The sequence below is a fragment of the Entelurus aequoreus genome, linkage group LG08 (assembly GCF_033978785.1).
Source record: "Entelurus aequoreus isolate RoL-2023_Sb linkage group LG08, RoL_Eaeq_v1.1, whole genome shotgun sequence".
NCBI classification, from domain to species: Eukaryota; Metazoa; Chordata; class Actinopteri; order Syngnathiformes; family Syngnathidae; genus Entelurus; species Entelurus aequoreus.
Window position 1 is genome coordinate 67,036,487 of NC_084738.1, and position 22,587 is coordinate 67,059,073.

Here is a 22,587-nt window from a genome sequence, read left to right on the forward strand (position 1 = left end):
CGTTGAAAAGAGCGAGTGCTGTACCAGCTACAGCCCCATGAGGGGGCTGCTGTGCAAATGTCTCACACTCAAACTAAGCAGTAAACATGTTTTATGGGCCAAAGCTTCAAAATCTCTTAGGCAATGGATCTGACAATGGATAATTTAAAAACTGTTGTTTTGTCCCCATACCGTCAGAGGTCCCCTAAAGGGTGACTTTGTAAACAGAGCCATGTCCTCCTTAAGTAAGCATTGCCAGAACACACACACACACACACACACACACACACACACACACACACACACACACACACACACACACACACACACACACACACACGCACACGCACAGAGAGAGAGAGAAAGGAAGTAGTTGAGGCTGTGTCCACACAATCAGTGTGACATCGAGTGTAGGACAGGTACACAATTGCTTGGTCTACACAAGTAGGACGAGGACACAACTGCTTGGTCTACACAAGTAGGACGAGGACACAACTGCTTGGTCTACACAAGTAGGACGAGTACACAACTGCTTGGTCTACACCATAGGACGGGTACACAACTGCAGGCGGGCGGGCGTGTCATTCCGACATGGTGAGTACAGCAAAATGATAAATATGGACTTGATGACTTTTATAGCTGTGCTTTTTGCAAGAGGAATGTCACTTGTTAGAAAACATGTTTCATGTTTCTCCACTGAGAAATTAGGCGACTTTTTTTTTTTGCTCAACATCAGTTTGTTTCAACTTAAATGTCAAAGTTCACGCTTGTGCAATGTCGGCCTCTTCGCAATTTCATTAAACTGGAAATAGAAATGTTTGCTTCCTCTTTGCTGGGGAGGACACACACAACACACTACTCTTCTCTCTCATAGCAGACTACACATTGTATACATATATATATATATATATATATATATATATATATATATATATATATATATATATATATATATATATATATATATATATATATATATATATATATATATATATATATATATATATATATATATATATATATATATATATATATATATTTATATATATATATATATATATATATATATTATATATATTATATACATAGTATACATATATATATATATATAAATATTATATACAAACCCCGTTTCCATATGAGTTGGGAAATTGTGTTAAATGTAAATATAAACAGAATACAATGATTTGCGAATCCTTTTCAAGCCATATTCAGTTGAATATGCTACAAAGACAACATATTTGATGTTCAAACTCATAAACTTTATTTAATTTTTTTGCAAATAATAATTAACTTAGAATTTCATGCCAGCAACACGTGACAAAGTAGTTGGGAAAGGGCATGTTCACCACTGTGTTACATGGCCTTTCCTTTTAACAACACTCAGTAAAGGTTTGGGAACTGAGGAGACACATTTTTGAAGTGGAATTCTTTCCCATTCTTGCTTGATGTACAGCTTAAGTTGTTCAACAGTCTCCCTTCTCATATTTTAGCCTTCACACATGTTCAATGTCTGGACTACAGGCAGGCCAGTCTAGTACCCGCACTCTTTTACTCTGAAGCCACGCTGTTGTAACACCTGGCTTGGCATTGTCTTGCTGAAATAAGCAGGGGCGTCCATGATAACAACATATGTTGCTCCAAAAGCTGTATGTACCTTTCAGCATTAATGGTGCCTTCACAGATGTGTAAGTTACCCATGTCTTGGGCACTAATACACCCCCATACCATCACACATGCTGCCTTTTACACTTTGCGCCTAGAACAATCCGGATGGTTCTTTTCCTCTTTGGTCCGGAGGACACCACGTCCACAGTTTCCAAAAACAATTTGAAATGTGGACTCGTCAGACCACAGAACACTTTTCCACTTTGCATCAGTCCATCTTAGATGAGCTAAGGCCCAGCGAAGCCGACGGCGTTTCTGGGTGTTGTTGATAAACGGTTTTCGCCTTGCATAGGAGAGTTTTAACTTGCACTTACAGATGTAGCGACCAACTGTAGTTACTGACAGTGGCTTTCTGAAGTGTTCCTGAGCCCATGTGGTGATATCCTTTACACACTGATGTGGCTTGTTGATGCAGTACAGCCTGAGGGATGGAAGGTCATGGGCTTAGCTGCTTACGTGCAGTGATTTCTCCAGATTCTCTCAACCCTTTGATGGTATTACGGAGCGTAGATGGTGAAATCCCTAAATTCCTTGCAATAGCTGCTTGAGAAAGGTTTTTCTTAAACTGTTCAACAATTTGCTCACGCATTTGTTGACAAAGTGGTGACCCTCGCCCCATCCTTGTTTGTGAATGACTGAGCATTTCATGGAATCTACTTTTATACCCAATCATGGCACCCACCTGTTCCCAATTTGCCTGTTCACCTGTGGGATGTTCCAAATAAGTGTTTGATGAGCATTCCTCAACTTTATCAGTATTTATTGCCACCTTTCCCAACTTCTTTGTCACGTGTTGCTGGCATCAAATTCTAAAGTTAATGATTATTTGCAAATAAAAAAATGTTTATCAGTTTGAACATCAAATATGTTGTCTTTGTAGCATATTCAACTGAATATGGCTTGAAAAGGATTTGCAAATCATTGTATTCCGTTTATATTTACATCTAACACCATTTCTCAACTCATATGCAAACGGGGTTTGTACATAGTATACACATATATATATATATATATATATATATATATATATATATATATATATATATATATATATAGTATACAAATATATATTATATACATAGTATACACATAGATATTTATTATATACATAGTATATCAATATTACATCAATACTATATACACAGCACACTGCTCTTCTCTCTCATAGTACTCAGACTGTACACCTAGAATACACATAATATATCAATATTATATACAGTACTTATCAGTACTTTTCTAAAAAATAAAAAAAAAGTCATTATTGTCTTTATTTGAACAACAAATGTTAGTGTACATGAAACATATGTTTATTATTGTCATTTAGTCCTTAAATAAAATGTTGAACATACTAGACAACTTGTCTTTTAGTAGTAAGTAAACAAACAAAGACTCCTAATTATTCTGCTGACGTATGCAGTAACATATTGTGTCATTTATACACCTATTATTTTGTACACATTATGAGGGACAAACTGTAAAAATGGATTATTAATCCACTTGTTCATTTACTGTTAATATCTGCTTATTTTCTGTTTCAACATGTTCTATCTACACTTCTGTTAAAATGTAATAATCACTTATTCTTCTCTTCTTTGATACTTGACATTAGTTTTGGATGATACCACACATTTAGGTATGGATCCGATACCAAGTAGTTACAGGATCATACATTGGTCATATTCAAATTCCTCATGTGTCCAGGGACATATTTACTGACTTTATAAACATAATATTCATTATTTTTTAAAACAAAACAAGATTTTGTGATGTTAAAAAAATCATAGTAGTATCGACTAGATACACTATTGTACTCGGTATCATTACAGTGGATGTCAGGTGTAGATCCACCAATGTCGTTTATTTATATTGTAGCGTCCCGGAAGAGTTGGTGCTGCAGGGAATTCTGGGAATTTGTTCTGTAGTGTTTATGTTGTGTTGCAAATATTCTCCCAACATGTGTTTGTCATTGTTGTTTAGTGTGGTTTCACTTTATGGCACATGTTTATGACAGTGTTGTTTAGTGTGGTTTCACTAATGGCACATGTTTATGACAGTGTTGTTTAGTGTGGTTTCACTAATGGCACATGTTTATGACAGTGTTATTTAGAGTGGTTTCACTATATGGCACATGTTTATGACAGTGTTGTTTAGTGTGGTTTCACTAATGGCACATGTTTATGACCGTGTTGTTTAGTGTGGTTTCACTATATGGCACATGTTTATGACAGTGTTGTTTAGTGTGGTTTCACTATATGGCACATGTTTATGACAGTGTTGTTTAGTGTGGTTTCACTATATGGCACATGTTTATGACAGTGTTGTTTAGTGTGGTTTCACTATATGGCACATATTTATGACAGTGTTGTTTAGTGTGGTCTCACTATATGGCACATGTTTATGACTGTGTTGTTTAGTGTGGTTTCACTATATGGCACATGTTTATGACTGTGTTGTTTAGTGTGGTTTCACTATACGGCACACGTTTATGACAGTGTTGTTTAGTGTGGTTTCACTATATGGCACACGTTTATGACAGTGTGGTTTAGTGTGGTTTCACTATATGGCACACGTTTATGACAGTGTTGTTTAGTGTGGTTTCACTATATGGCACACGTTTATGACAGTGTTGTTTAGTGTGGTTTCACTATATGGCACACGTTTATGACAGTGTTGTTTAGTGTGATCTCACTATATGGCACATGTTTATGACAGTGTTGTTTAGTGTGGTTTCACTAATGGCACATGTTTATGACAGTGTTGTTTAGTGTGGTTTCACTATACGGCACACGTTTATGACAGTGTTGTTTAGTGTGGTTTCACTATATGGCACACGTTTATGACAGTGTGGTTTAGTGTGGTTTCACTATATGGCACACGTTTATGACAGTGTTGTTTAGTGTGGTTTCACTATATGGCACACGTTTATGACAGTGTTGTTTAGTGTGGTTTCACTATATGGCACACGTTTATGACAGTGTTGTTTAGTGTGATCTCACTATATGGCACATGTTTATGACAGTGTTGTTTAGTGTGGTTTCACTAATGGCACATGTTTATGACAGTGTTGTTTAGTGTGGTTTCACTATATGGCACATGTTTATGACAGTGTTGTTTAGTGTGGTTTCACTTTATGGCACATGTTTATGACAGTGTTGTTTAGTGTGGTCTCACTATATGGCACATGTTTATGACAGTGTTGTTTAGTGTGGTTTCACTATATGGCACATGTTTATGACAGTGTTGTTTAGTGTGGTTTCACTGTATGGCACATGTTTATGACAGTGTTGTTTAGTGTGGTTTCACTATATGGCACATGTTTATGACAGTGTTGTTTAGTGTGGTCTCACTATATGACACATGTTTATGACAGTGTTGTTTAGTGTGGTTTCACTATACGGCACATGTTTATGACAGTGTTGTTTAGTGTGGTTTCACTATATGGCACACGTTTATGACAGTGTTGTTTAGTGTGGTTTCACTATATGGCACACGTTTATGACAGTGTTGTTTAGTGTGGTTTCACTATATGGCACACGTTTATGACAGTGTTGTTTAGTGTGGTTTCACTTTATGGCACATGTTTATGACAGTGTTGTTTAGTGTGGTTTCACTATATGGCACATGTTTATGACAGTGTTGTTTAGTGTGGTTTCACTATATGGCACACGTTTATGACAGTGTTGTTTAGTGTGGTTTCACTATATGGCACACGTTTATGACAGTGTTGTTTAGTGTGGTTTCACTATATGGCACACGTTTATGACAGTGTTGTTTAGTGTGGTTTCACTATATGGCACACGTTTATGACAGTGTTGTTTAGTTTGGTTTCACTATATGGCACATTTTTATGACAGTGTTGTTTAGTGTGGTTTCACTATATGGCACATGTTTATGACAGTGTTGTTTAGTGTGGTCTCACTATATGGCACATATTTATGTCAGTGTTGTTTAGTGTGTTCTCACTATATGGCACATGTTTATGACAGTGTTGTTTAGTGTGGTCTCACTATATGGCACATGTTTATGACAGTGTTGTTTAGTGGGGTTTCACTTTATGGCACATGTTTATGACAGTGTTGTTTAGTGTGGTTTCACTATATGGCACATGTTTATGGCAGTGTTTTTTAGTGTGGTTTCACTATATGGCACATGTTTATGACAGTGTTGTTTAGTGTGGTTTCACTATATGGCACATATTTAAGACAGTGTTGTTTAGTGTGGTTTCACTATATGGCACATGTTTATGACAGTGTTGTTTAGCGTGGTTTCACTATATGGCACATGTTTATGACAGTGTTGTTTAGTGTGGTCTCACTATATGGCACATGTTTATGACAGTGTTGTTTAGTGTGGTTTCACTATATGGCACATGTTTATGACAGTTTTGTTTAGTGTGGTTTCACTATATGGCACATATTTATGACAGTGTTGTTTAGTGTGGTTTCACTATATGGCACATGTTTATGACAGTGTTGTTTAGTGTGGTCTCACTATATGGCACATGTTTATGACAGTGTTGTTTAGTGTGGTTTCACTATATGGCACATGTTTATGACAGTGTTGGCCTTGTGAATCTTTTATTATGTAAAACCGGTCTAATTCGCCATAAAATGAACAACAATAAGATTTAATTTTTTAAATGATTTTAAAGATTGAAAGTTGCCATCAATCCCACGTGGGTGCATCGGCGCCTATGTACAGTATATAAATATAACATCAATACAATATATACAGCACATAGCTCTTCTCTCTCATACTGTGTACATACAATACACATATTTATTATAGACATAGTATACACACAGAATGCTTATATAGTATATCAATAGTATATACATACTATATACATAGAATACACGTAGTATATAAATATTACATAAATACTATATACATAGTATATCAGTATTGTATACATATAATACACATAATATATAAATATTATATACATAGAATACACACAGTATATATATAGTATATACATTGTATATACATAGAATACACATAGTATAAATATTACATAAATAGTATACATAAATAGTATATACATAGAATACACATAGTATATACATATTACATAAATAGTATATACATAGAATACACATAGTATATAAATATTATATAAATAGTATATACATAGAATACACATAGTATATAAATATTACATAAATAGTATATACATAGAATACACATAGTATAATACTATTACTTACATAGTATATACATAGAATACACATAGCATATAAATTTTATATAAATAGAATACACATAGTATATACATATTACATAGATAGTTTATACATAGAATACACATAGTATATAAATACTACATAAATAATATATACATAGAATACACATAGTATATAAATACTACATAAATAATATATACATAGAATACACATAGTATATACATATTACATAAATAGTATATACATAGAATACACATAGTATATAAATATTATATAAATAGTATATACATAGAATACACATAGTATATAAATATTACATAAATAGTATATACATAGAATACACATAGTATAATAATATTACTTACATAGTATATACATAGAATACACATAGCATATAAATATTATCTAAATATAATACACATAGTATATACATATTACATAAATAGTATATATATAGAATACACATAGTATATAAATATTATATAAATAGAATACACACGGTATATAAATATTACATAAATAGTATATACATAGAATACACATAGTATAATAATATTACTTACATAGTATATACATAGAATACACATAGCATATAAATATTATATAAATAGAATACACATAGTATATACATATTACATAAATAGTATATATATAGAATACACATAGTATATAAATATTATATAAATAGAATACACACGGTATATAAATATTACATAAATAGTATATACATAGAATGCACATAGTATATACATATTACATACATAGTATATATACACATAGTATATCAATATGATGTACAGTACAGGCCAAAAGTTTGGACACACCTTCTCCTCATTCAATCTTTATGTTCATGACTATTTACATTGTAGATAGTCCCATCAAAACTATGAATGAACACATGTGGAGTTATGTACTTATCAACAAAACAACTGAAAAGATGTTTTATATTCTAGTTTCTTCAAAATAGCCACCCTTTGCTCTCATTACTGCTTCGCACACTCTTGGCATTCTCTCCATGAGCTTCAAGAGGTAGTCACCTGAAATGTTTTGTCACTTCACAGGTGTCGTAGTTTTGATGTGACAATCTACGTGACTATTTACATTGTAAATAGTCATGGAAATAAAGAAAACGCATCGAATGAGAAGTGTGTCCAAACTTTTGGCCTGTACTGTACATACTATATACATAGAATACACGTAGTACATAAATGTTACATAAGTACTATATACATAGTATATACATAGTATATAAATATTATATACATAGAAAACAGATAGTATATACATATTATATACATAGCATGCACATAGTATTTACATTTTACATTCACAATATATACATAGAATACACATAGTATATAAATATCACATAAATAGTATATACATAGAATACACATAGTATATAAATATTATATACATATAATACACATATAATACATGTAGTATATAAATATGATATACATAGAATACACATAGTATATAAATATTATATACATAGAATACACATATAATACATGTAGTATATAAATATTATATACATAGAATACACATAAAATACATGTAGTATATAAATATTATATACATAGAATACACATAGTATATAAATTTCACATAAATAATATATACGTAGCATACACATAGTAATATAAATATTACATAAATAGTATATACATAGAATACACATAGTATATAAATATTATATACATAGAATACACATATAATACATGTAGTATATAAATATTATATACATAGAATACACATAGTATATAAATATCACATAAATAGTATATACATAGCATACACATAGCATATAAATATTACATAAATAGTATATACATAGAATACACATAGTATATAAATATTATATACATAGAATACACATAGTATATAAATATCACATAAATAGTATATACATAGCAGACAGATAGCATATAAATACTAAATACATAGTATATACATGGCATACACATAGTATGTAAATATTATATAAATAGTATACACATAGTATATAAATATATCAATAGTATATACACAGCATATGCATAGTATATAAATATTGTATCAATATTACAGTATATACATAGCATACACATAGTATATTAATATTATATAAATAGTATATACATAGCATACACATAGTATATAAATATTATGTAAATAGTATATACATAGCATACACATAGTAAATAAATATTATATAGATAGTATATACATAGCATACACATAGTGTATAAATATTATATAAATAGTATATACATAGCATACACAGTAAATAAATATGATATAAATAGTATATACATAGCATATACACAGTATATACATAGTAAATGAATAGTATTTACATAGCATATACATAGTATATACTTAGTATATAGATAGTATATACATAGTATAAACACAGTATATTGATATTACATAAATAGCATATACATAGTATATAAATAGCATATAAATAGCATACACATGGTGTATAAATATTATATAAATAGTACATACATGGTATGTAAATATTATATACGTAGCACATACACAGTATATAAATACTATATACATAACATTTACATAGTATATAAATAGTATATACATAGCATAAACATTGTATTTAAATAGTATATACATAGCAAAAACATAGTATATATATTATGTATACATAGCATATATATAGTATATAAAGAGCATGTACATAGCATATACGTAGTATACATATATTATATACAAAGCAAATATATAGTATATACATACCATATACATAGTATATTAATAGTATATACATAGCATATATATAGTGTATAAATAGCATATACATAGTATATTAATAGTATATACATAGCATATATATAGTGTATAAATAGCATATATATAGTATATTAATAGTACATACATAGCATACTGTATATATATATATTTACAGTTCTATGATTGTACACATAATAAAAAATATTTTAAAAAAAACTGTAACCAAATATAGTTGCCTCTTTATATTTGCAATTTAACTAATATTTGACCATTTAGCAAAACACCATGTGTGAGAAATTTCAAGTCAACCCAGCTGATATTGTTTGCCAAGAAGCGCATGTTTAGGGGAGTAGAAGAAGAGTGATCTGGGACATGGAACTTTAAAGAACTGTTAAGGTGTTTAGGGGAGTAGAAGAAGAGTGATCTGGGACATGGAACTTTAAAGAACTGTTAAGGTGTTTAGGGGAGTAGAAGAAGAGTGATCTGGAACATGGAACTTTAAAGAACTGTTCAGGTGTTTAGGGGAGTAGAAGAAGAGTGATCTGGGACATGGAACTTTAAATAACTGCTCAGGTGTTTAGGGGAGTAGAAGAAGAGTGACCTGGGACATGGAACTTTAAAGAACTGTTTAGGTGTTTAGGGGAGTAGAAGAAGAGTGATCTGGAACATGGAACTTTAAAGAACTGTTTAGGTGTTTAGGGGAGTAGAAGAAGAGTGATCTGGAACATGGAACTTTAAATAACTGCTCAGGTGTTTAGGGGAGTAGAAGAAGAGTGACCTGGGACATGGAACTTTAAAGAACTGTTTAGGTGTTTAGGGGAGTAGAAGAAGAGTGATCTGGAACATGGAACTTTAAAGAACTGTTTAGGTGTTTAGAGGAGTAGAAGAAGAGTGATCTGGGACATGGAACTTTAAAGAACTGCTCAGGTGTTTAGGGGAGTAGAAGAAGAGTGATCTGGGACATGGAACTTTAAAGAACTGTTTAGGTGTTTAGGGGAGTAGAAGAAGAGTGATCTGGGACATGGAACTTTAAATAACTGTTAAGGTGTTTAGGGGAGTAGAAGAAGAGTGACCTGGGACATGGAACTTTAAAGAACTGTTTAGGTGTTTAGGGGAGTAGAAGAAGAGTGATCTGGGACATGGAACTTTAAAGAACTGTTAAGGTGTTTAGGGGAGTAGAAGAAGAGTGACCTGGGACATGGAACTTTAAAGAACTGTTTAGGTGTTTAGGGGAGTAGAAGAAGAGTGATCTGGGACATGGAACTTTAAAGAACTGTTAAGGTGTTTAGGGGAGTAGAAGAAGAGTGATCTGGGACATGGAACTTTAAAGAACTGTTAAGGTGTTTAGGGGAGTAGAAGAAGAGTGATCTGGGACATGGAACTTTAAAGAACTGTTTAGGTGTTTAGGGGAGTAGAAGAAGAGTGATCTGGGACATGGAACTTTAAAGAACTGTTAAGGTGTTTAGGGGAGTAGAAGAAGAGTGATCTGGGACATGGAACTTTAAAGAACTGTTAAGGTGTTTAGGGGAGTAGAAGAAGAGTGATCTGGGACATGGAACTTTAAATAACTGCTCAGGTGTTTAGGGGAGTAGAAGAAGAGTGATCTGGGACATGGAACTTTAAAGAACTGTTCAGGTGTTTAGGGGAGTAGAAGAAGAGTGATCTGGGACATGGAACTTTAAAGAACTGTTTAGGTGTTTAGGGGAGTAGAAGAAGAGTGATCTGGGACATGGAACTTTAAAGAACTGTTAAGGTGTTTAGGGGAGTAGAAGAAGAGTGATTTTGGACATGGAACTTTAAAGAACTGCTCAGGTGTTTAGGGGAGTAGAAGAAGAGTGATCTGGGACATGGAACTTTAAAGAACTGTTCAGGTGTTTAGGGGAGTAGAAGAAGAGTGATCTGGGACATGGAACTTTAAAGAACTGTTCAGGTGTTTAGGGGAGTAGAAGAAGAGTGATTTTGGACATGGAACTTTAAAGAACTGCTCAGGTGTTTAGGGGAGTAGAAGAAGAGTGAGCTGGGACATGGAACTTTAAAGAACTGCTCAGGTGTTTAGGGGAGTAGAAGAAGAGTAAGCTGGGACATGGAACTTTAAAGAACTGCTCAGGTGTTTAGGGGAGTAGAAGAAGAGTGATCTGGGACATGGAACTTTAAAGAACTGTTAAGGTGTTTAGGGGAGTAGAAGAAGAGTGATCTGGGACATGGAACTTTAAAGAACTGTTAAGGTGTTTAGGGGAGTAGAAGAAGAGTGAGCTGGGACATAGAACTTTAAAGAACTGTTCAGGTGTTTAGGGGAGTAGAAGAACAGTGATCTGGGACATGGAACTTTAAAGAACTGTTAAGGTGTTTAGGGGAGTAGAAGAAGAGTGAGCTGGGACATGGAACTTTAAAGAACTGTTAAGGTGTTTAGGGGAGTAGAAGAAGAGTGAGCTGGGACATGGAACTTTAAAGAACTGTTCAGGTGTTTAGGGGAGTAGAAGAAGAGTGACCTGGGACATGGAACTTTAAAGAACTGTTCATGTGTTTAGGGGAGTAGAAGAAGAGTGATCTGGGACATGGAACTTTAAAGAACTGTTAAGGTGTTTAGGGGAGTAGAAGAAGAGTGAGCTGGGACATGGAACTTTAAAGAACTGTTTAGGTGTTTAGGGGAGTAAAAGAAGAGTGATCTGGGACATGGAACTTTAAAGAACTGTTAAGGTCTTTAGGGGAGTAGAAGAACAGTGATCTGGGACATGGAACTTTAAAGAACTGTTAAGGTGTTTAGGGGAGTAGAAGAAGAGTGATCTGGGACATGGAACTTTAAAGAACTGTTAAGGTGTTTAGGGGAGTAGAAGAAGAGTGATCTGGGACATGGAACTTTAAAGAACTGTTAAGGTGTTTAGGGGAGTAGAAGAAGAGTGATCTGGGACAAGGAACTTTAAAGAACTGTTAAGGTGTTTAGGGGAGTAGAAGAAGAGTGATCTGGGACATGGAACTTTAAAGAACTGTTAAGGTGTTTAGGGGAGTAGAAGAAGAGTGATCTGGGACATGGAACTTTAAAGAACTGTTAAGGTGTTTAGGGGAGTAGAAGAAGAGTGATCTGGGACATGGAACTTTAAAGAACTGTTCAGGTGTTTAGGGGAGTAGAAGAAGAGTGATCTGGGACAAGGAACTTTAAAGAACTGTTAAGGTGTTTAGGGGAGTAGAAGAAGAGTGATCTGGGACATGGAACTTTAAAGAACTGTTAAGGTGTTTAGGGGAGTAGAAGAAGAGTGATCTGGGACATGGAACTTTAAAGAACTGTTAAGGTGTTTAGGGGAGTAGAAGAAGAGTGATCTGGGACATGGAACTTTAAAGAACTGTTAAGGTGTTTAGGGGAGTAGAAGAAGAGTGATCTGGGACATGGAACTTTAAAGAACTGTTCAGGTGTTTAGGGGAGTAGAAGAAGAGTGATCTGGGACATGGAACTTTAAAGAACTGTTAAGGTGTTTAGGGGAGTAGAAGAAGAGTGATCTGGGACATGGAACTTTAAAGAACTGCTCAGGTGTTTAGGGGAGTAGAAGAAGAGTGATCTGGGACATGGAACTTTAAAGAACTGTTCAGGTGTTTAGGGGAGTAGAAGAACAGTGATCTGGGACATTGAACTTTAAAGAACTGTTTAGGTGTTTAGGGGAGTAGAAGAAGAGTGATCTGGGACATGGAACTTTAAAGAACTGTTTAGGTGTTTAGGGGAGTAGAAGAAGAGTGATCTGGGACATGGAACTTTAAAGAACTGTTAAGGTGTTTAGGGGAGTAGAAGAAGAGTGATCTGGGACATGTAACTTTAAAGAACTGTTTAGGTGTTTAGGGGAGTAGAAGAAGAGTGATCTGGGACATGGAACTTTAAAGAACTGTTCATGTGTTTAGGGGAGTAGAAGAAGAGTGATCTGGGACATGGAACTTTAAAGAACTGTTAAGGTGTTTAGGGGAGTAGAAGAAGAGTGATCTGGGACATGGAACTTTAAAGAACTGTTAAGGTGTTTAGGGGAGTAGAAGAAGAGTGATCTGGGACATGGAACTTTAAAGAACTGTTTAGGTGTTTAGGGGAATAGAAGAAGAGTGATCTGGGACATGGAACTTTAAAGAACTGTTAAGGTGTTTAGGGGAGTAGAAGAAGAGTGATCCGGGACATGGAACTTTAAAGAACTGTTAAGGTGTTTAGGGGAGTAGAAGAAGAGTGATCTGGGACATGGGACTTTAAAGAACTGTTAAGGTGTTTAGGGGAGTAGAAGAAGAGTGATCTGGGACATGGAACTTTAAAGAACTGTTAAGGTGTTTAGGGGAATAGAAGAAGAGTGATCTGGGACATGGAACTTTAAAGAACTGTTAAGGTGTTTAGGGGAGTAGAAGAAGAGTGATCTGGGACATGGAACTTTAAAGAACTGTTAAGGTGTTTAGGGGAGTAGAAGAAGAGTGACCTGGGACATGGAACTTTAAAGAACTGTTAAGGTGTTTAGGGGAGTAGAAGAAGAGTGATCTGGGACATGGAACTTTAAAGAACTGTTTAGGTGTTTAGAGGAGTAGAAGAAGAGTGATCTGGGACATGGAACTTTAAAGAACTGTTAAGGTGTTTAGGGGAGTAGAAGAACAGTGATCTGGGACATGGAACTTTAAAGAACTGCTCAGGTGTTTAGGGGAGTAGAAGAAGAGTGATCTGGGACATGGAACTTTACAGAACTGTTAAGGTGTTTAGGGGAGTAGAAGAAGAGTGATCTGGGACATGGAACTTTAAAGAACTGTTAAGGTGTTCTTGCGTGACCCGGAGAGGCGATTGCACCTTCGGTGGAGCAACACTTCTTGGGTAAGTCCCGCTTCTAGAAACAGAAGTTTCTTTTTGGGACCGATGTCATGTTCCGCCTTTTGTCAGGTTGATAAGTAAAAATATGAAATGTGCATTTTCTGTGTGCATTCCTGCCGACTGTCCCTGTCCTTTCCCGTCAAGCGCCATTAGGTTACCATGGGAACGACATACTTCTCTTTTTAAAGCAGCACTATTACAAAGTCTGCCTAGCAACAAAGCTTTTTCAGTCGGTTTTTTTATTACGGTCTTACACATCAGCACATGTGTGAGTTGTTTGCGCAACGCCGCTAGCCACGGCCTGACGTGGCGATACCGGCGGCAGCTTTTGTTTGTTATCAACCACTTCCTCGTACCGCCCCACGGTGAAAGTGTGACTGCACAACGCTGTCAGGAGGACGGTTCCTAAAATGAGACGGACGTCATTTGTTTAGCATTTGAGTGTCGCCAGGACAGAAACGTCCTCAGAAGCATTTTTTTTTCCTTCTACTTTTTGTGCACAAATATCTAAAAACATTTTCCACAGAGGGCCACACACTAGAAACATCAAAACTGATACTAATTTTACTAATTTTGCAGGTATACACCTCAGCATCAAATGCTACTTGACGAATGATACCTGTTAGCGTGCTAACGTTTAGCTTAGCTTAGCTTAGCACGCTAGCATTTCAAACAAATAGGTACACAACTCAGAGTTAGATATTTTGACACATTTTATTTAGCATGCTAACATCATCATGCTGGCTTCTAATGTGTAATTTTGCAGGTATACACCTCAGCGTCAAATATTTGCTACTTGACGAATGATACCTGTTAGCGTGCTAACGTTTAGCTTAGCTTAGCTTAGCACGCTAGCATTTCAAACAAATAGGTACACAACTCAGATTTAGATATTTTGACACATTTTATTTAGCATGCTAACATCATCATGCTGGCTTATAATGTGTAATTTTGCAGGTATACACCTCAGCATCAAATATTTGCTACTTGACGAATGATACCTGTTAGCGTGCTAACGTTTAGCTTAGCTTAGCTTAGCACGCTAGCATTTCAAACAAATAGGTACACAACTCAGAGTTAGATATTTTGACACATTTTATTTAGCATGCTAACATCATCATGCTGGCTTCTAATGTGTAATTTTGCAGGTATACACCTCAGCGTCAAATATTTGCTACTTGACGAATGATACCTGTTAGCGTGCTAACGTTTAGCTTAGCTTAGCTTAGCACGCTAGCATTTCAAACAAATAGGTACACAACTCAGAGTTAGATATTTTGACACATTTTATTTAGCATGCTAACATCATCATGCTGGCTTCTAATGTGTAATTTTGCAGGTATACACCTCAGCGTCATATATTTTGTTACTTGACGAATGATACCTGTTAGCGTGCTAACGTTTAGCCTAGCTTAGCTTAGCACGCTAGCATTTCAAACAAATAGGTACACAACTCAGAGTTAGATATTTTGACACATTTTATTTAGCATGCTAACATCATCATGCTGGCTTCTAATGTGTAATTTTGCAGGTATACACCTCGGCGTCAAATATTTGCTACTTGACGAATGATACCTGTTAGCGTGCTAACGTTTAGCTTAGCTTAGCTTAGCACGCTAGCATTTCAAACAAATAGGTACACAACTCAGAGTTAGATATTTTGACACATTTTATTTAGCATGCTAACATCATCATACTGGCTTCTAATGTGTAATTTTGCAGGTATACACCTCAGCGTCAAATATTTGCTACTTGATGAATGATACCTGTTAGCGTGCTAACGTTTAGCTTAGCTTAGATTAGCACGCTAGCATTTCAAACAAATAGGTACACAACTCAGAGTTAGATATTTTGACACATTTTATTTAGCATGCTAACATCATCATGCTGGCTTCTAATGTGTAATTTTGCAGGTATACACCTCAGCGTCAAATATTTGCTACTTGACGAATGATACCTGTTAGCGTGCTAACTTTTAGCTTAGCTTAGATTAGCACGCTAGCATTTCAAACAAATAGGTACACAACTCAGCGTTAGATATTTTGACACATTTTATTTAGCATGCTAACATCATCATGCTGGCTTCTAATGTGTAATTTTGCAGGTATACACCTCAGCGTCAAATATTTGCTACTTGACGAATGATACCTGTTAGCGTGCTAACGTTTAGCTTAGCTTAGCTTAGCACGCTAGCATTTCAAACAAATAGGTACACAACTCAGAGTTAGATATTTTGACACATTTTATTTAGCATGCTAACATCATCATGCTGGCTTCTAATGTGTAATTTTGCAGGTATACACCTCGGCGTCAAATATTTGCTACTTGACGAATGATACCTGTTAGCGTGCTAACGTTTAGCTTAGCTTAGCTTAGCACGCTAGCATTTCAAACAAATAGGTACACAACTCAGAGTTAGATATTTTGACACATTTTATTTAGCATGCTAACATCATCATGCTGGCTTCTAATGTGTAATTTTGCAGGTATACACCTCAGCGTCATATATTTTGTTACTTGACGAATGATACCTGTTAGCGTGCTAACGTTTAGCTTAGCTTAGCTTAGCACACTAGCATTTCAAACAAATAGGTACACAACTCAGAGTTAGATATTTTGACACATTTTATTTAGCATGCTAACATCATCATGCTGGCTTCTAATGTGTAATTTTGCAGGTATACACCTCAGCGTCAAATATTTGCTACTTGACGAATGATACCTGTTAGCGTGCTAACGTTTAGCTTAGCTTAGCTTAGCACGCTAGCATTTCAAACAAATAGGTACACAACTCAGAGTTAGATATTTTGACACATTTTATTTAGCATGCTAACATCATCATGCTGGCTTCTAATGTGTAATTTTGCAGGTATACACCTCGGCGTCAAATATTTGCTACTTGACGAATGATACCTGTTAGCGTGCTAACGTTTAGCTTAGCTTAGCTTAGCACGCTAGCATTTCAAACAAATAGGTACACAACTCAGAGTTAGATATTTTGACACATTTTATTTAGCATGCTAACATCATCATGCTGGCTTCTAATGTGTAATTTTGCAGGTATACACCTCGGCGTCAAATATTTGCTACTTGACGAATGATACCTGTTAGCGTGCTAACGTTTAGCTTAGCTTAGCTTAGCACGCTAGCATTTCAAACAAATAGGTACACAACTCAGAGTTAGATATTTTGACACATTTTATTTAGCATGCTAACATCATCATGCTGGCTTCTAATGTGTAATTTTGCAGGTATACACCTCGGCGTCAAATTTTTGCTACTTGACGAATGATACCTGTTAGCGTGCTAACGTTTAGCTTAGCTTAGCTTAGCACGCTAGCATTTCAAACAAATAGGTACACAACTCAGAGTTAGATATTTTGACACATTTTATTTAGCATGCTAACATCATCATGCTGGCTTCTAATGTGTAATTTTGCAGGTATACACCTCGCCGTCAAATTTTTGCTACTTGACGAATGATACCTGTTAGCGTGCTAACGTTTAGCTTAGCTTAGCTTAGCACGCTAGCATTTCAAACAAATAGGTACACAACTCAGAGTTAGATATTTTGACACATTTTATTTAGCATGCTAACATCATCATGCTGGCTTCTAATGTGTAATTTTGCAGGTATACACCTCAGCATCAAATATTTTGTTACTTGACGAATGATACCTGTTAGCATGCTAACATTTAGCTTTTTTTTTTTTTAGCTAATTTTGCTGATACACCTCAGTCATACTTTGCGAGCCGATACGTGTTTGTTTTAGCCGGTATCGGCCCGATATCAACGTTGTATCAGGACACCCTTGGATATGATGTCGCAAATATCGCTTGTTATTTACAGGTGTAAAAAGAAGTTAACATTTTCTAAAAAGTCCACTTACTTGATGTACATTTTGACGTAACAACCCTTGTTTGGGGCCAGTTCTCTTGTTGAAAGAAGATGAAAATCTACAGAAAAAAACCCCAAAAAGGCCAAAGAAAAAGCCAAAGTACGAACAAAAGTTAGTCCTTTGATCCTGTTCAAAATAAAATTGTGCCATTTTTAATATTTGTTGTGTACAAAACACACTACAACCAATGTAATGTAGGTCAAAATATGATCAGACTTCAAGAAAAATCAGACCCCAAATTTTTTTTAATATTTCATATATATATATATATATATATATATATATATATATATATATATATATATATATATATATATATATATATATATATATATATATATATATATATATATATATATATATATATATATCTATATATCTATATATATATATATATATATATATATATATATATATATATATATATATATATATATATATATATAGATATATATATATATATATATATATATATATATATATATATATATATATATATATATATATATAGATATATATATAGATATCTATATATATATATATATATATATATATATATATATTGATATCTATATATATATCTATATATATATATATATATATATATATATATATATATATATATATATATATATATATATACAAAAGCAGTGAAGTTGTCACGTTGTGTAAATGGTAACTAAAAAGAGAGTACAATGATTTGCAAATCCTTTTCAACTTATATTCAATTGAATAGACTGCAACATGTTTCAAAAAAAGCTGGCACAAGTGGCAAAAAAGAGTGAGAAAGTTGAGGAATGCTCATCAAAGACTTATTCGGAACATCCCACAGGTGAACGGGCTAATTGGGAACAGGTGGGTGCCATGATTGGGTATAAAAGCAGCTTCCATGGAATGCTCACTCATTCACAAACAAGGACGGGGCGAGGGTCACCACTTTGTCCACAAATGCCTGAGCAAATTGTTGAAGAACAACATTTCTCAACAAGGAATTTAGGGACTTCACCATCCACGCTCCGTAATATCATCAAAAGGTTCAGAGAATCTGGAGAAATCACTGCACGTAAGCCATGATATTACACACCTTGGATCCCTCAGGCGGTACCGCATCAAAAAAAGCCACATCGGCGTGTAAAGGATATCACCACATGGGCTCAGGAACACTTCAGAAAACCCGCTGTCAGTAACTACAGTCGGTCGCTACATCTGTAAGGGCAAGTTAAAACTCTACTATGCAAAGCCAAAGCCGTTTATCAACAACACCCAGACACGCTCATCTAAGATGGACTGATGCAAGGTGGAAAAGTGTTCTGTGGTCTGACGAGTCCACATTTTCAATTGTTTTTGGAAACTGTGGCGTCATCCACACACACACACACACACACACGCACACACACACACACACACTGTCTCATTAGCATTAAAGCTACAGACACATCAGAAAAGAAGAAGTCTAAAGTTCTGCCATTCTTGGTTGCAGGAGAACAAGGCGGACGTCAAAGCCATCATGGCTCGCTTCCAAGCGGGCGGCGTGGGCGAGAGCGCTCCGTCACCGCCGGGACGACCCAAGGCGCCCCTCAACTCCACCCTCTCCAGCGGCCCCGGCCCCCTGCCCAAGAAGCCCGTCTTGGAGAGCCTCTCGGGCGGCGGCACACCTCCCAAACCGTCTCACCTCAAAAACCCGGCGCTTGGACACAACAAAACCAAAGTCCTGACAAACAGGTTTGACCGCGGCCAGGATGGGACCGGTAAAGTCCCCGATCGAGGACTCGGGAAGAGTCCCGAAGCTTCAAGTCCGACGCCAAAGGGAGCCCTCAAGCCGACCATCTCCAGCCCCAAACCCACGTTCCCTAAACCTCCTCCTGCTGACAGCAAGCCCAGCGGTGGCTCCTCCCCGGCCCCGGCCCCGGCCCCGGCCCCGGCCCCGGCCCCGGCCCCACACCCCACCACGCCGCCCAGAATGCCCCCTTTGCACCAGAAACCCGGCAGCAGCTTGGTGAGACTCTGGCAGCAGAGTGAAACCAACGCCCCACAGGGGGTCCTCCAAGACAGTCAGGTGGTCTCTCCTCCCAGGCCTCCAGCCAGCAAGAAGCCCAGCTTGAGGAAACCTGCCTCGCAGCATTCTCACAACCACGATGCTAACAATCCCATTAATGGCGGCTCTAACGGCGACACCGCCTCGGGACCGGGACGGAACCCGCTCCCAAACAGTCTGACTCTGGGTCCTGCTCCGGCTAAGCCTGCCAGACCCCCGAACGTGGACCTGGAGGACTTCAGAAGATCTGCTGGTAAGATGGACATACTGACATCCAAAATGGTCTGTTCCAGGGTCAAACTGGTGCCCCCATAACATCTACAGCAGGGGTAGCTAATGTTGCTAATGTTAGCATGCTAGCTCCTTTTTTTGTTAGTTTTGCAGGTATACATTTCAGCATCAAATATTTTGCTACTTGACGAATGATACCTGTTAGCATGCTAACATTTAGCTTTTTTTTTTTAAAGCTAATTTTGTAGGTATACACCTCAGTTAAAATGTTGTACTTGTTGCATGCTAATGTTAGCATGCTAGCTTTTTTTGCTACTTTTGCAGGTATACAACTCAGCATCAAATATTTGCTACTTGACGAATGATACCTGTTAGCATACTAACGTTTGGCTTTTTTTTAGCTAATTTTGCAGGTATACACCTCAGTCATACATGCTAATGTTGGCATGCTAGCTTTTTTTTGCTAGTTTTGCAGGTGTACACTTCAGCATCAAATATTTGCTACTTGACGAATGATACCTGTTAGCATGCTAACGTTTAGCTTTTTTTTTTTTTTTTAGTTAATTTTGCAGGTATACACCTCAGTCATACATGCTAATGTTGGCATGCTAACTTTTTTTTTGCTAGTTTTGCAGGTGTACACCTCAGCATCAAATATTTTGCTACTTGACGAATGATACCTGTTAGCATGCTAACGTTTAGCTTTTTTTTTTTTAGCTAATTTTGTAGGTATACACCTCAGTCATACTTTCTTGCATGTTAATGTTAGCATGCTAGCTTTTTTTTGCTACTTTTGCAGGTATACAACTCAGCATCAAATGCTACTTGACGAATGATACCTGTTAGCGTGCTAACATTTTGCTTTTTTTTAGCTAATTTTGCAGGTATACACCTCAGTCATACATGCTAATGTTGGCATGCTAGCTTTTTTTTGCTAGTTTTGCAGGTGTACACTTCAGCATCAAATATTTGCTACTTGACGAATGATACCTGTTAGCATGCTAACGTTTAGCTTTTTTTTTTTTTTTAGTTAATTTTGCAGGTATACACCTCAGTCATACATGCTAATGTTGGCATGCTAACTTTTTTTTGCTAGTTTTGCAGGTGTACACCTCAGCATCAAATATTTTGCTACTTGACGAATGATACCTGTTAGCATGCTAACGTTTAGCTTTTTTTTTTAGCTAATTTTGTAGGTATACACCTCAGTCATACTTTGGTACTTGTTGCATGCTAATGTTAGCATGGTAGCTTTTTTTTTGCTAGTTTTGCAGGTATACATTTCAGCATCAAATATTTTGCTACTTGACGAATGATACCTGTTAGCATGCTAACGTTTAGCTTTTTTTTAGCTAATTTTGCAGGTATACACCTCAGTCATACATGCTAATGTTGAAATGCTAGCTTTTTTTTGCTAGTTTTGCAGGTGTACACTTCAGCATCAAATATTTGCTACTTGACGAATGATACCTGTTAGCATGCTAACGTTTAGCTTTTTTTTTTTTTTTTAGTTAATTTTGCAGGTATACACCTCAGTCATACATGCTAATGTTGGCATGCTAACTTTTTTTTTGCTAGTTTTGCAGGTGTACACCTCAGCATCAAATATTTTGCTACTTGACGAATGATACCTGTTAGCATGCTAACGTTTAGCTTTTTTTTTTAGCTAATTTTGTAGGTATACACCTCAGTCATACTTTGGTACTTGTTCCATGCTAATGTTAGCATGGTAGCTTTTTTTTTGCTAGTTTTTCAGGTATACATTTCAGCATCAAATATTTTGCTACTTGACGAATGATACCTGTTAGCATACTAACGTTTGGCTTTTTTTAAGCTAATTTTGCAGGTATACACCTCAGTCATACATGCTAATGTTGGCATGCTAGCTTTTTTTTGCTAGTTTTGCAGGTGTACACTTCAGCATCAAATATTTGCTACTTGACGAATGATACCTGTTGGCATGCTAACGTTTAGCTTTTTTTTTTTTTTTAGTTAATTTTGCAGGTATACACCTCAGTCATACATGCTAATGTTGGC

The 22,587-nt window shown here is 35.7% G+C and overlaps 1 protein-coding gene across 1 annotated transcript in view; it reads left to right on the forward strand.

Moving 5' to 3' along the window:
- The first annotated feature begins 390 nt into the window (after window positions 1-390).
- Window positions 391-22,587, forward strand: part of fyb1b (FYN binding protein 1 b) — a 55,790-nt gene continuing 33,593 nt past the window's right edge. Inside the window, exons 1-2 of the mRNA XM_062057127.1 lie at window positions 391-573; window positions 19,765-20,572. Of these exons, the coding sequence (XP_061913111.1) occupies window positions 571-573; window positions 19,765-20,572 (811 nt within the window). The 5' untranslated portion in view covers window positions 391-570. The remainder of the gene's footprint in view (window positions 574-19,764; window positions 20,573-22,587) is intronic.